Raw genomic sequence first — 12,202 nt, forward strand, 5'->3', positions numbered from 1 at the left:
ATATTGTCATTGAACCTCACAAAAACTCTAGCAGGCAAACTAGCATGAGTTATTTATTTCACAACCATCGTAACTTCACAGATATCTGAATTAAAGTATTGTTGCTATTTGAAATTAAAAGGTTAATTTGAAAGGCAATGGCGTAAAACTTCTCTTAATTTAAATTTAATAACCAATTTTAGCTACATATTCATGTTGTGTTATCTCCTCACTAGTTTACTTTGAACTAACAGATTAGTCTTGCATTTGTCATTTGAGCATTTGTCTTGAAAAAAGTGTAAAATGCCATACTAGTTCACACTTTTCTTAAAAGAACGTAATGGTGCTGAAAAAATAAAAAAGAAACTCAAAAAAGCTCTTAAAGGAAATGCTGTTTAAGTTATTAAATTTGTACACTGTTGCTATAACTAGTATAGGATGTTTTGTAACCAAATCAGCAGTTGTAGTAGGCCGTTTTGTAACCAAATCAGCAGTTGTAGTAGACCGTTTTGTAACCAAATCAGCAGTTGTAGTAGGCCGTTTTGTAACCAAATCAGCAGTTGTAGTAGGCTGTTTTGTAACCAAATCAGCAGTTGTAGTAGGCTGTTTTGTAATTAGGTCGTTAGTTGTAATAGGTTGTTTTGTTACTGGGTCAGCAGTTGTAGCAGGTTGTTTTTTAACTGGGTCAGCAGTTGTAGCAGGTTGGTTTGTAACTGGGTCAGCAGGTTAGTAGATTGTTTTGTAACTTAGTCATTAGTTGTAGCAGGTTGTTTTGTAACTAGTTCAGCATCAAGAGGGATAGTAGCTAAAGCTGCTGCTTGTGTCTTCATTTACTGTAATGTTAAAACTGTACAACAGAGGCTAGTCAGAGCCTTACAAATTACGCCCTTTAGCAAAAATGTTTTGATAAAACAGCTGAAGAGGTCATCTCAAGCAACTTGTTAATAAAAAACAATCTGCTATTGTAGATAATGTTCTGGGAGGGGTCGTGCTGATGGTCTCCTTTGGAGTAGGTGGACTTGGTGCAGCCCTGATCATTATAGTCTATGGTACTCCAGCTTTCTTGCTTCTTGTCATTCCTTTTGGATTTTGCTATTATCTTCTCCAGGTAACTATTATTTGCTCAGCATTAAATATTTATTATTGTTAAACATACTACTTCCAAGTTGAAACAGTTATGAGTTTTTTCTTTTAAGTGATAGCTAAATCTATTTGCAATTGACTACAAAAAGCTGAAACGATACGATTAATTGTTTTTTTCTAAATACTTACCTCAATTTTTCAACGGCTAGCTGATATTATGTAAAGCTCATTCTATGAGTAGCAAATGTTATGAGCAGTACATTTGATAAGTATAGCAATTTTGTTTGAACTTTTAAAATTGCTAGGACTTTTGGCGTAGAACTTTACTGATGATGATGCAGTTACTGGACATATCTTTATTACTGTACTTTATTACATTGACAAATACCAGCACCAACACCGTGAAGTCTAAAAACATAAAATTACTATGCTAAGTACTAAATATAAGCAGCAATATTATGTAACGAGTAATTGGTTATAACAAGTCATCAAGCCGAGACATTACACAGGCATTCTTCTAGCAAATTACATCAATCAAGTGGTTGATACGTGTGAAAGCATTCATGGCAAAGCATAGATCAATGATCAATAGTTTGTAAGAAAAAGACAGAAGAAATAAAATACACATACCTTTTGCCTTCTTTCTAGTACTTTGTCAAAAATACTTGATAAATACAACAGTGTATAAAAATCTTAAATGAAGTTTGTAAGAACATATCAGTTTCTTTAATGGCTAGCAAAACCAGACTGAATAGGGTGAGTGCAGGTAAAATATATATATAGGACAAAACAAAGTTATTTATTTAGTTGTTACTCTTCTATTGGTCCCACCAGACTTGGAACCATACTCCGGTCCAATGACAGTATAGGCTACCCGGAAGAAACGCGACAATAACGAGGTCAGCAACAATAAAACGCGAGGTCAGCAAAGCAGCGTTAGTTTGAACAACAGGAAACTGTTTGACCACCAGATATGTGTGTTTTATTGCCGAAATGACCATACAAACGGATGAAATCATTTCTTTGTCAAGTAAATGTTTTTATGAGTGAGATAGTCTATGTGCAGCATACGTCTACAATTGTGTTAAAAGTATACAAATCTTTACACTCCCACCAAAAATTTAAAAGCCTAAGTTAAATTTTTTAGTATTATTATTATTATTAGTTTTTTTGTTTTTTTTGGAGTTATATATGTCTAATATTTTCTGTGCTACCACAACCATTAGGTTAATGTATTCTGAACAAACCTAAATACACACATTCACATTAACTTAATCAGTTTTTGGATCGGTCTTTCTAGTACCACTGCCTTAGCCGTCCGTTTTCCATTCTTATCCAGATCTGACGTACCTATTCTAACTTTTGCTCTACGGATCAAACAGTCTTTTCCTAAAATCGCTTCTTCTACGACGCCAAGCTTCCATCTTCCTCTAGGAGTGTCTTGCTCCACTAACATCACTATGTCACCAGCTGTGACATTTTTTCTTGTCTTGCTCCATTTTTGCCTCAGAGTGAGGTAACTTAAGTATTCTTGTCTCCAAGAGAGCCAGAACTCCTGAGCAAAGCACTGCGCTTTCTTCCAACGCAGTCTGCCATACAGATCATCATCATCAAAATTTCCAGGGGGGAGCTCTGATGGCATATCGCTTTTCATCGTGAGTAAGCTGTTTGGCGTAATGATGTTTTCATCTGGATCATTGATATCCAAAGCAGTTAGAGGTCTATTGTTCACAATACTCATGGCCTCGTAGAAGCAGGTACGAAGAGTTTGAGTATCTATGCGACCTTTATACTTCAGTGCCATGCCTCTTAAGACCTCCCTCACAGATCTTATCATTCTCTCCCATACCCCACCTTGATGGCTTCCTGTAGGAGAGGTAAATTTAAACTCCACTTTGTTGGCAAGTAAATAATTTTTTAAAGACTCATCTTCCACATATGATAGTTGTCTTTTTAGCTCATTGGCAGCACCCACAAAGTTTGTGCCATGGTCGCTTATCAGTGTTTTGATGGGACCTCTGATTGATGTGAAGCATTGTAAAGCATTTAGGAATGCATCACTGGAAAGGTCTTCGAGCATCTCAATGTGTATAGCCCTGGAGTAAAGACACGTAAAAAGAAGTCCCCAGCGCTTGTTCTCTGTGCGCTTGTCTTTGGTGTAGAATGGTCCAAACACATCTATTCCCACATTAGTAAAAGGTGGTGTTTTCTCTAAGCGCTCCTCCGGCAGAGGACTCATTTTTTGCTCCCCTGCTGGCTTTCGAAGTTTGGCACAGCCAACACAGGAGCTCAGGATGCTTTTTACCATATTACTTCCATTAACTATCCAAAAACCAGCGTCCCTGATGGCTGCTAACGTTGATCGTCTCCCAAGGTGGAAGATGGCCTCATGGTAGTCTCTGGTGATAATCTTTGCTAAGTGTGACTTCTTTGGAATGATCACTGGATGTTTGTGATTTTTTGTCAAGCCTTTCCCATTTTCAAGTCTCCCACCAACGCGGACTAAACCTTTGTCATCTAAGTAGGGAGACAATTGGCGCATGCTGCTTGTTTCAGTTGAGTTATGCAACTGTTCTATCTCCTTAGAGAAGTGAAGAAATTGAACAGTTTTTATTACAAGTTCTTCTGCATGTACTATGTCTGCAGGAGAGATTTGTACTTTCAATGATCGTTCTTTGCCAATTTTATAAATGCGAGCAAGGACTTTGGTGAGTTTGGTCCAGCTAGAGGCTTTGCTCACAATGTCATTAAGCCATGAGCTTTCCGTTGTCTTAGTCGAATTTACTTGTACCTTGCAAACCTCTGGGTCCTTTTCATCTATTTTGAGAGCTGTGGTTTTCACATCTTTGACCTTTCTTATCTCAGGGTCAGTGCTGTCAAGTTCTTTGTTGTTTTTCTGTGTATTAAGCCTCTCTCTAATGTCATGTTCCTTAAGAAAAGCAGGCCCAGAAAACCACATCGAGTCCAGCAATTTGCTACAGCTCATCCCGCGTGAAGCAATATCTGCCGGGTTTTCATTGCTGCCAACATGGTGCCATTGACTTGCGTCTGATGACATTTTTATTTCCTGAATGCGATTGGCTACATAGATGTGAAACCTTTTCTGCTCATTAGCCAAGTACGCCAGCACAATTTTTGAGTCCGTCCAAAAGTGCTCGCCATCAATTACCATGTCTAGCTCCTTACGAAGTATTGCACCCAGACGAGTTGCCATGACAGCACTTTGGAGCTCCAGTCTGGGTACTGTCATGATTCCTTTGCTAGGTACTACACGGGATTTAGCTAGCAATAAACAAGTGTGAACATTACCACTGTCATCTATGCAACGCAGATACGAGCAAGCTCCCATGCCATCCATACTTGCATCGCAAAAGTGATGCAATTCACAGAGCTCTGTTTTTCTAAAGTCACTGGGTCTGATGCACCTGGGAACTTGTACTTCATCTAGAAATTTCAGGTCTTTGGTCCAGTTTTTCCAAAGCTCTTGCGTGTCTTCTCCTATCACTTCATCCCAGCCATATCCGGCTTTGTTGACTTGTTGCAGGATATTTTTCCCTGTTAAGGTGTAAGGAGCCAAAAATCCTAATGGGTCGAAGATTTGGCTTATCATAGACAGTATGCCCCGTCTTGTGGGAGATTTTTGTTCTATGACCTTACTGTTGTACTTCAGTATGTCCTTCTCAATAGACCACTCTAGGCCAAGCGTCCTCTGTATAGGTAATGATCCATTTAGGAGATCTACATCTTTCACTGACCTCTCAGACTCTGGAATATCATCCAGCACTTCCATTTTGTTTGACAGGAACTTATGGAGTCTGAGGTTACCACGTTCGCAAAGAGTTCTAGCATCAGAGATAAGCTTCTTAGCATCGGAAGTTGTTGGAACACTTGTTATGCCGTCATCCACATAAAAATTTTGCTGGATAAAATTGGCTGCTGTTGGAGAGTGGTTTTTGTTGTCTCGAGCTAACTTTTGTAAGCAGTGGGTAGCCACAGCAGGTGATGAAGTTGCACCAAAGAGGTGTACTGTCATTCTATACTCTTCAATGTTACCACATTCATCAAACCAAAGAAAGCGCAGAAAGTCGCGGTCTTCCTCATTGACATAAAAGTTATAGAACATTCTTTCTATATCGCAAGCAATAGCTACCTGCTCTTTTCTAAATCTCAACAAAATCCCAAGCATGTTGTTTGTCAAGTCAGGTCCTGACAAGAGATGGTCATTTAGCGACACACCTCCAAATGATGCGCTGCAGTCAAATACAACACGTAACTTCTTTTTCTGCGGGTGACTGACTGCAAAGTGAGGTATATACCACACTTGTCCTTCTGATGGTTTACTCTTTATGGGTTCAGCATGACCTCTTTTTAGAAGGTCCCTCATGAAGACAGAATAATTTTCCTTGAATGCGCTATCAGCATCCATTTTCTTTTTTAAGGCTTGGAGTCTTTTCTCAGCTTGCAGGCGATTGTTGGGCAGAGTTGGCCTTCTACGAAAGGGAAGAGGCCCTTCAAAATGCCCAGAATTATTGACATGTAGCTTTTTCTCCATTGTCTCAAGAAATTTAAAGTCATCTTGAGAAAGCATGGTTTGCTCATCTTGATCATTAAAAAGCAAGCGAGTAGCCTTTGCCTTCGTCGAGGTTTTGTGAGATTTGTCATTACTCTTGGTCGCACCGAAGACAGACCAGCCTAGCATAGTTCGTTGAGCAAATGGCTGACTTGTTTTGCCAACCACGGCTTCTAAAGGAGCAAACGCCTCTGGGCAATTTGCTCCTATCAACATCCCTACCTCTATGTCCAATGGAGGAGGTAACTTGTGTGCCTGACTCTTCAAGTGAGGATACTCTGCAACATTGATGCAGTTTGGAATTTTCTCAATTGCACATATTAACCTATCCCACTCATATGCTTCCAGACTAGTTGTATCAGACTGATTCCATCCTCGTATTGTAATATCTTGATATCTTCTGATCGAAACTGTGTTTTCTCCTTGTAGTGTGTCCATAGTCACTGTTTCCTTGGTGAACCTTGGGCCGATAGCCTTTGCAGTATTGCTCGTAATGTATGATGAATCAGATTGGGTATCTAACATAGCATATACGAGGGTTTCCTTGGTGGGTTCATGCTTACTAGAGAGATGAACTGGTACCACCATACTTAGAATCTTTTCCTTGGTGCCTGTAGCTTTGACATTGAGAGTCTTAGCTGTAGCTGTCTGAGATTTGTCGTCAGGCTTTTCTTGTTTCGTGGCATCTATTGAGGCCTCTTTTGTGTCACCTGATTTAGCAGTCCATTGTGAGTCATCCTTATGTAGTGACGTTGGATGCCTCTTTTTACATTTTTTGCAAGTTGCTCTCTTTGAACAGTCTTTCGATTGGTGCCCATTCTGTAAGCACCCCCAGCAAAGACGATTCTCCCGAACAAAGGCGGTCTTCTTTTCATTGGCCATCTTGCTCAATTGAAAGCATTCTGCGGTTGGATGTGTCTTGTTACAGCATCTGCAGCTTTCAATCGGAGCTAAAGTAGTGGAAAACGTTTTGACTCTTCCAGAATCAGGAGCATTTTTTGGCTTTCTTTCCTTGCTTCGATTGACACTCAGCTGCATTAATGGCTCATCTGCTACTTCAGCATGATCAACAACAAAACTGGTAAATTGGGAGAAGGTAGGGTACGACTGCTCCTCATTTCTCTTATCTTTTACCTTTCTGGCCCAGAGACGTATTAGCCAATCAGGCAGTTTACATGCTAGCTTTTCATTCTCCTGACTGAGACTGAGTGAATGTAGCTCTGGGATATCTTTCATTGCAGAGTTGACATGAAGTAGGAAGTCTGCGTATCTTCGTAGAGCTGTTGCATCATGAACGGGTACCTTTGGCCATGAGTCAAGCTTGATTCTCAGAGCTCTGTTGACATTATGCTTGCTGCCAAATCTGTGTCTCAGTTCCTTTCTGGCATCTGCATATGCTTGCACTGTGTTAGTGATGAAATGGCCGCTTATAGCTTCTTTTGCTTTGCCCTTGAGAAATCTTTTGAGGAAACGGAGAGGCTCTACCCCAGTCAATCCCTCTGAATCCACAAATGCGTCAAAGTCCATTTCCCAATCCTGAAACTCTATCGGGTTACCATCATATATTGGTGGTTCAGGCATCGCTCGCTTCGATGCCTTCATTGTAGTGACTAAGCTCTGGGCAAGCTCTTTAACAGCATCTAGGCCTTGGTTTGTTGATTGCTGTGACGTCATTGAAACCTTTGCTTGACCTCCTTGCTGACTGCTTGTTGGTGACAATAATTGTTGTTGAGCACCTTGAAGTTGACTCACCATGGGTGTCTCTGACCTCGGAGTTATGTCTTTATGCAACTTCATTCGTTCCACAAGAAAATGGAACTTTTTCAACTGGTCATTATATGCTTGTGCAGTTTCCTGGAGAGCTGCTTCTTCATGGGCAAATTCTCGATCCATGTCAAATTGCTCCAATTTTTCTTGGAGTTTTGCTCTCTTTTCTTTTAGTAAGTCACAAAACACATGATACATCTGAATGGTTGCTTCATCAATTGTATTTTCTGTAAGTGTATCTAATTCAGTGTACTTATCACTAACAGATACAAGCCACTCTTCTAGAGTATTGTGAAACTGCTCAATAACACCTTCCTCTTGAACTAAGCCGTTTGAGAAAAATTCATCAATTGACTCAAAATGACCTACAATATTGTCTGCTACCTCCTTATACAGTGCAGCTATTTTAAGACGCTTAGATTCACGCTTATGGGCATCAACTACCTCTGTTTCACTATCAGAGGGCATTGTGAATGCAATATATTAACTGTTATGAAATAATCGTTTGCAAAAAACCACGATTAACACACAGTACAATATTCTGACAACAAATATCAAACTTATTATATTAAGTATCTTGTTCACAATTCTAACTTAATGTTCAGCAATCACACCACAAAATTGTATGATTGCATGCATATAAAACTTGTTTTGCTGAATTATGCAACGAAATGTAACACTGCAACTTATTTCACTGTAAGCTTTAATTTGATTAGAATGCTACAGCTAAGCACCGCGGTCAGGTCTAATCAACGCAATCTCACGGAAATAGCCACGCCGTACCGAATCCGGACACGGAACCAATAACTGTAGGGACAGCAGTACGAGAGCAACAACTTCCAAACCTCTAAAATTGCACTAATGGTATTCAGTTTTAAGGGCACTCAACCTATTCAGTTTACAAACAGCTAAAATAGAATTCTTTAAAAAATCGACAAATTTACTGCAATTATCTGTCTGAAAGAGTTATTGAATTCCAAGCTCAAATGAAATCTGATTAAAGATTGTCATATAGAGCTAAAGTACATGTAATTTTACTTAGCTCTACTGTATAGAGTGTGAATAACGTCCTTCTTTCTTGCTATAGTTTCTATCTTTATTGAACAGCACTGGTTCCTTTAGGTTGACACGAAGTCTCTATGAGTTGAACACGTTTGGTTCCTTTAGGTTGACACGAAGTCTCTCTATGAGTTGAACACGTTTGGTTCCTTTAGGTTGACACGAAGTCTCTCTATGAGTTGAACACGTTTGGTTCCTTTAGGTGGGTGACACGAGGTCTCTTTATGGTTGAACACGTTTGGTTCCTTTAGGTTACTTGATGTTCTTGATTTCTTCTTTCATATTCAGTAGGATCAAGACTTCACTATAGCAATTTTGTTTGAACTTTTAAAATTGCTAGGACTTTTGGCGTAGAACTTTACTGATGATGATGCAGTTACTGGACATATCTTTATTACTGTACTTTATTACATTGACAAATACCAGCACCAACACCGTGAAGTCTAAAAACATAAAATTACTATGCTAAGTACTAAATATAAGCAGCGATATTATGTAACGAGTAATTGGTTATAACAAGTCATCAAGCCGAGACATTACACAGGCATTCTTCTAGCAAATTACATCAATCAAGTGGTTGATACGTGTGAAAGCATTCATGGCAAAGCATAGATCAATGATCAATAGTTTGTAAGAAAAAGACAGAAGAAATAAAATACACATACCTTTTGCCTTCTTTCTAGTACTTTGTCAAAAATACTTGATAAATACAACAGTGTATAAAAATCTTAAATGAAGTTTGTAAGAACATATCAGTTTCTTTAATGGCTAGCAAAACCAGACTGAATAGGGTGAGTGCAGGTAAAATATATATATAGGACAAAACAAAGTTATTTATTTAGTTGTTACTCTTCTATTGGTCCCACCAGACTTGGAACCATACTCCGGTCCAATGACAGTATAGGCTACCCGGAAGAAACGCGACAATAACGAGGTCAGCAACAATAAAACGCGAGGTCAGCAAAGCAGCGTTAGTTTGAACAACAGGAAACTGTTTGACCACCAGATATGTGTGTTTTATTGCCGAAATGACCATACAAACGGATGAAATCATTTCTTTGTCAAGTAAATGTTTTTATGAGTGAGATAGTCTATGTGCAGCATACGTCTACAATTGTGTTAAAAGTATACAAATCTTTACAATAAGCAATAAGCAATTTACTCTAAAAATAGGGATCTTCAGAATTTGTGGAGTATTGTTGTTATGGCGTGCCAATTTGTAAAACTTTGACTCTATGAATTCTTTGTTCTAAGCACAAACACTATGGTTATTGACTTGAAGGCTGGTTTACACTATATCACCATATCTCGGCGTTAATGCCACAATACATTGGTTTTCATCAGTGATAACAGTATTCACACTATGACAAACCCATCCATGTTTGCATCAGCGAATACCAGAAATGGGCATCCGAGTTAACACGCTTGCTCGAGCAAGCCTTAAGGCTCAATTCACAAATGAATTGAAAAGAATTGATTCTCTGGTATCGTTTACTTACTGTAGAATTATATTGACTTATATTGAGCATCCTACTAGTAAGAATTGAATTGAATCTTTACTGTCACCATAGGAGAATTGACTCAATTCTCTATTTCAACAAGTGAAACAACTTTATTTATAATGCACCAATCATTCCCTTTTCAATTACTGTGTTGACGAAAAATCTATCACAGAGAGTGATGTCTCAAGTAGCACAATCTATTAATTAGTGTGCACCAAAGAAAGATGTGAGTGCAGTCCTATGTTGCCACCTCCACGTATTATTAAAAGACTGCCATATCATTGCGTTTATTTTAATGGTCAATAATGTGTACTGAGCACTAACTTAATGGTTTACCTGCGCACTGACAATAAGCTTATTTATAAGCTTTATAGCTGCTCACGAATATCGTTAATTTTTCCAAAAACAGCCTTTCTAACAACTCACCTTTGCATCTAGACAAAACAATAATCACGGATGGCAGTCTTATCAGATCCACCCAAAACTTGGCCACGATAAATTGAGAAAGTTAGGGTATCAGTGTGTCAAAAATGGACCAGTTGCGTAGTTTTCCTTTACTCAAAAAACACAGCATAAAATCGTGGTTTCAATGTTGTTAATTTCGGATTTAGGATGATTGAAAGAATATTGTAAACAGCAAACTAAATGCTTTTCTGCTAGTGAAATCTTCCAACACTGAACCGATGATATTTTTGACTAGTACATTTTTATATTAGATAATGTGCCTCTGCGTTTTGGTCGAACTGCAAAACGATAGCGTTTTTTTGCAGCTGGTTTCACTAAACGTACAATGTATACATTGCTTTTTTTGCAAATGCATTGATTCTTGTGCAGAACTTTTTGCTGATTCTGAAAATTTCAAGTTCAAGTTAGATGACAGAAACTCTGCTTTTACAGCAAAAATACCGAGTGTATGCCAGCAAAAATGGTAGGCACAACTGAACTCTACCCGAAAAAAGCAAGGAAATTCCTAGTTAAATATTTGATATTTGCTATACAAACAGTCAATAAACTGAGCTAATGCGTGTAGCTGAATTAGTAATTGTGGATTATTTTTATTTTGATAAGTTGCCGTAGGTCAGTTTTTACAAGAATGGATAGAATTTTGCTTTTGTTTATTTGGGAGAACTGGAAAGAATCGACTCATTGAAGGTAAGATGGCTGCAAATTTGAAAATTGACTTGAGATGTTTTTGCAATGACTTGTGAGCTGAATCAATTTTTACATGAGATATGATAAAAGGGAATTGAGAATTGAATTGTTAATTCTTGTTGAGAATTAAAATGAATCGAGTTATTTTTCAAAGCTTTATAGACATCTCTGGCAAGTACTCCGTGACATAGGTTTCTAATTTTTCTTTTTAATTTTTTGAAGGAGCTTTTTTGTTTTCGCTTGCTGGAATCAAATACTAGTGACTCAGCAACTAGCATGAACGGAAATAAATTAATCAAGCTATCCACGACCACGAATTGCTATCGACAAATTGTTCACATTGTACAGTCTTTTATCGATGCTCAGCAAAATATCGGAAAAGTTAGACTGCTGCAAACTTTCCAGAAGTATCTGCATTGCTTCGTCAATGCTATCGGTTTACTGTTTACAATGCACATAGTCAACGATGAATGGTGAGAGGACAACTCCGACATACGCCGATATAGTGTGAACCAGCCTTTCTTTATGTGCAGTTAACCTTATAAGAAGTTAACTTGATGGATAGTTAAATCTATATGTAGTTAAATCTATGGAAATTAGTCTTTTGAGCAGCTAATCTATATGAATATTAAATTTTATAGATATTGCTTCTGATAGGAACATGCTTATGTCAGAAGCTATCTATAATCAGTTTATTCTGAGCTACTGGAACAATTATACATACAATTGATGCAATAAAGGGTTTAATTCTTTAACCAATAACTTGTAAAAAACCCATCCCTGTTTATACAAAGCCATCATATTTAAAATATGGGCTTACACAAAACTTTAATGGGTTTCAGCAGAAAGTATAGGTATTCTTTATCAACCACAATTGTTTTAGATATTTGAGGTGATTTTACTGTCCGGATGCTTCAAGATTAAAATCAACAAAACCTGATCACAGTTAAAATGTTCAGATCGAGCGAAAGTGCAAAAATTATGGCTATATTTGCACTTTAGCAAAGAGACTGACAGAATAGAGACATGTAACACTAAAACTTGAAAACAATAACCAATATCAATAGTGAGAAAAAAATCTGTGGCGAAA

At 38.0% G+C, this 12,202-nt stretch overlaps 2 protein-coding genes across 2 annotated transcripts in view; one reads left to right on the forward strand and one right to left on the reverse strand.

Moving 5' to 3' along the window:
* Positions 1–12,202, forward strand: part of LOC137406601 (multidrug resistance-associated protein 1-like) — a 43,181-nt gene that overhangs the window by 22,674 nt on the left and 8,305 nt on the right. The window contains exon 20 of the mRNA XM_068093196.1: positions 948–1,087. Coding sequence (XP_067949297.1) covers positions 948–1,087 — 140 coding nt within the window. The remainder of the gene's footprint in view (positions 1–947; positions 1,088–12,202) is intronic.
* LOC137406136 (uncharacterized) lies at positions 2,324–7,867 on the reverse strand. Its single transcript, XM_068092667.1, has one exon. It carries the CDS (start codon positions 7,865–7,867, stop codon positions 2,324–2,326), a length of 5,544 nt encoding a protein of 1,847 aa, XP_067948768.1.

Source organism: Watersipora subatra, chromosome 10, assembly GCF_963576615.1.
Source record: "Watersipora subatra chromosome 10, tzWatSuba1.1, whole genome shotgun sequence".
NCBI lineage: Eukaryota > Metazoa > Bryozoa > Gymnolaemata > Cheilostomatida > Watersiporidae > Watersipora > Watersipora subatra.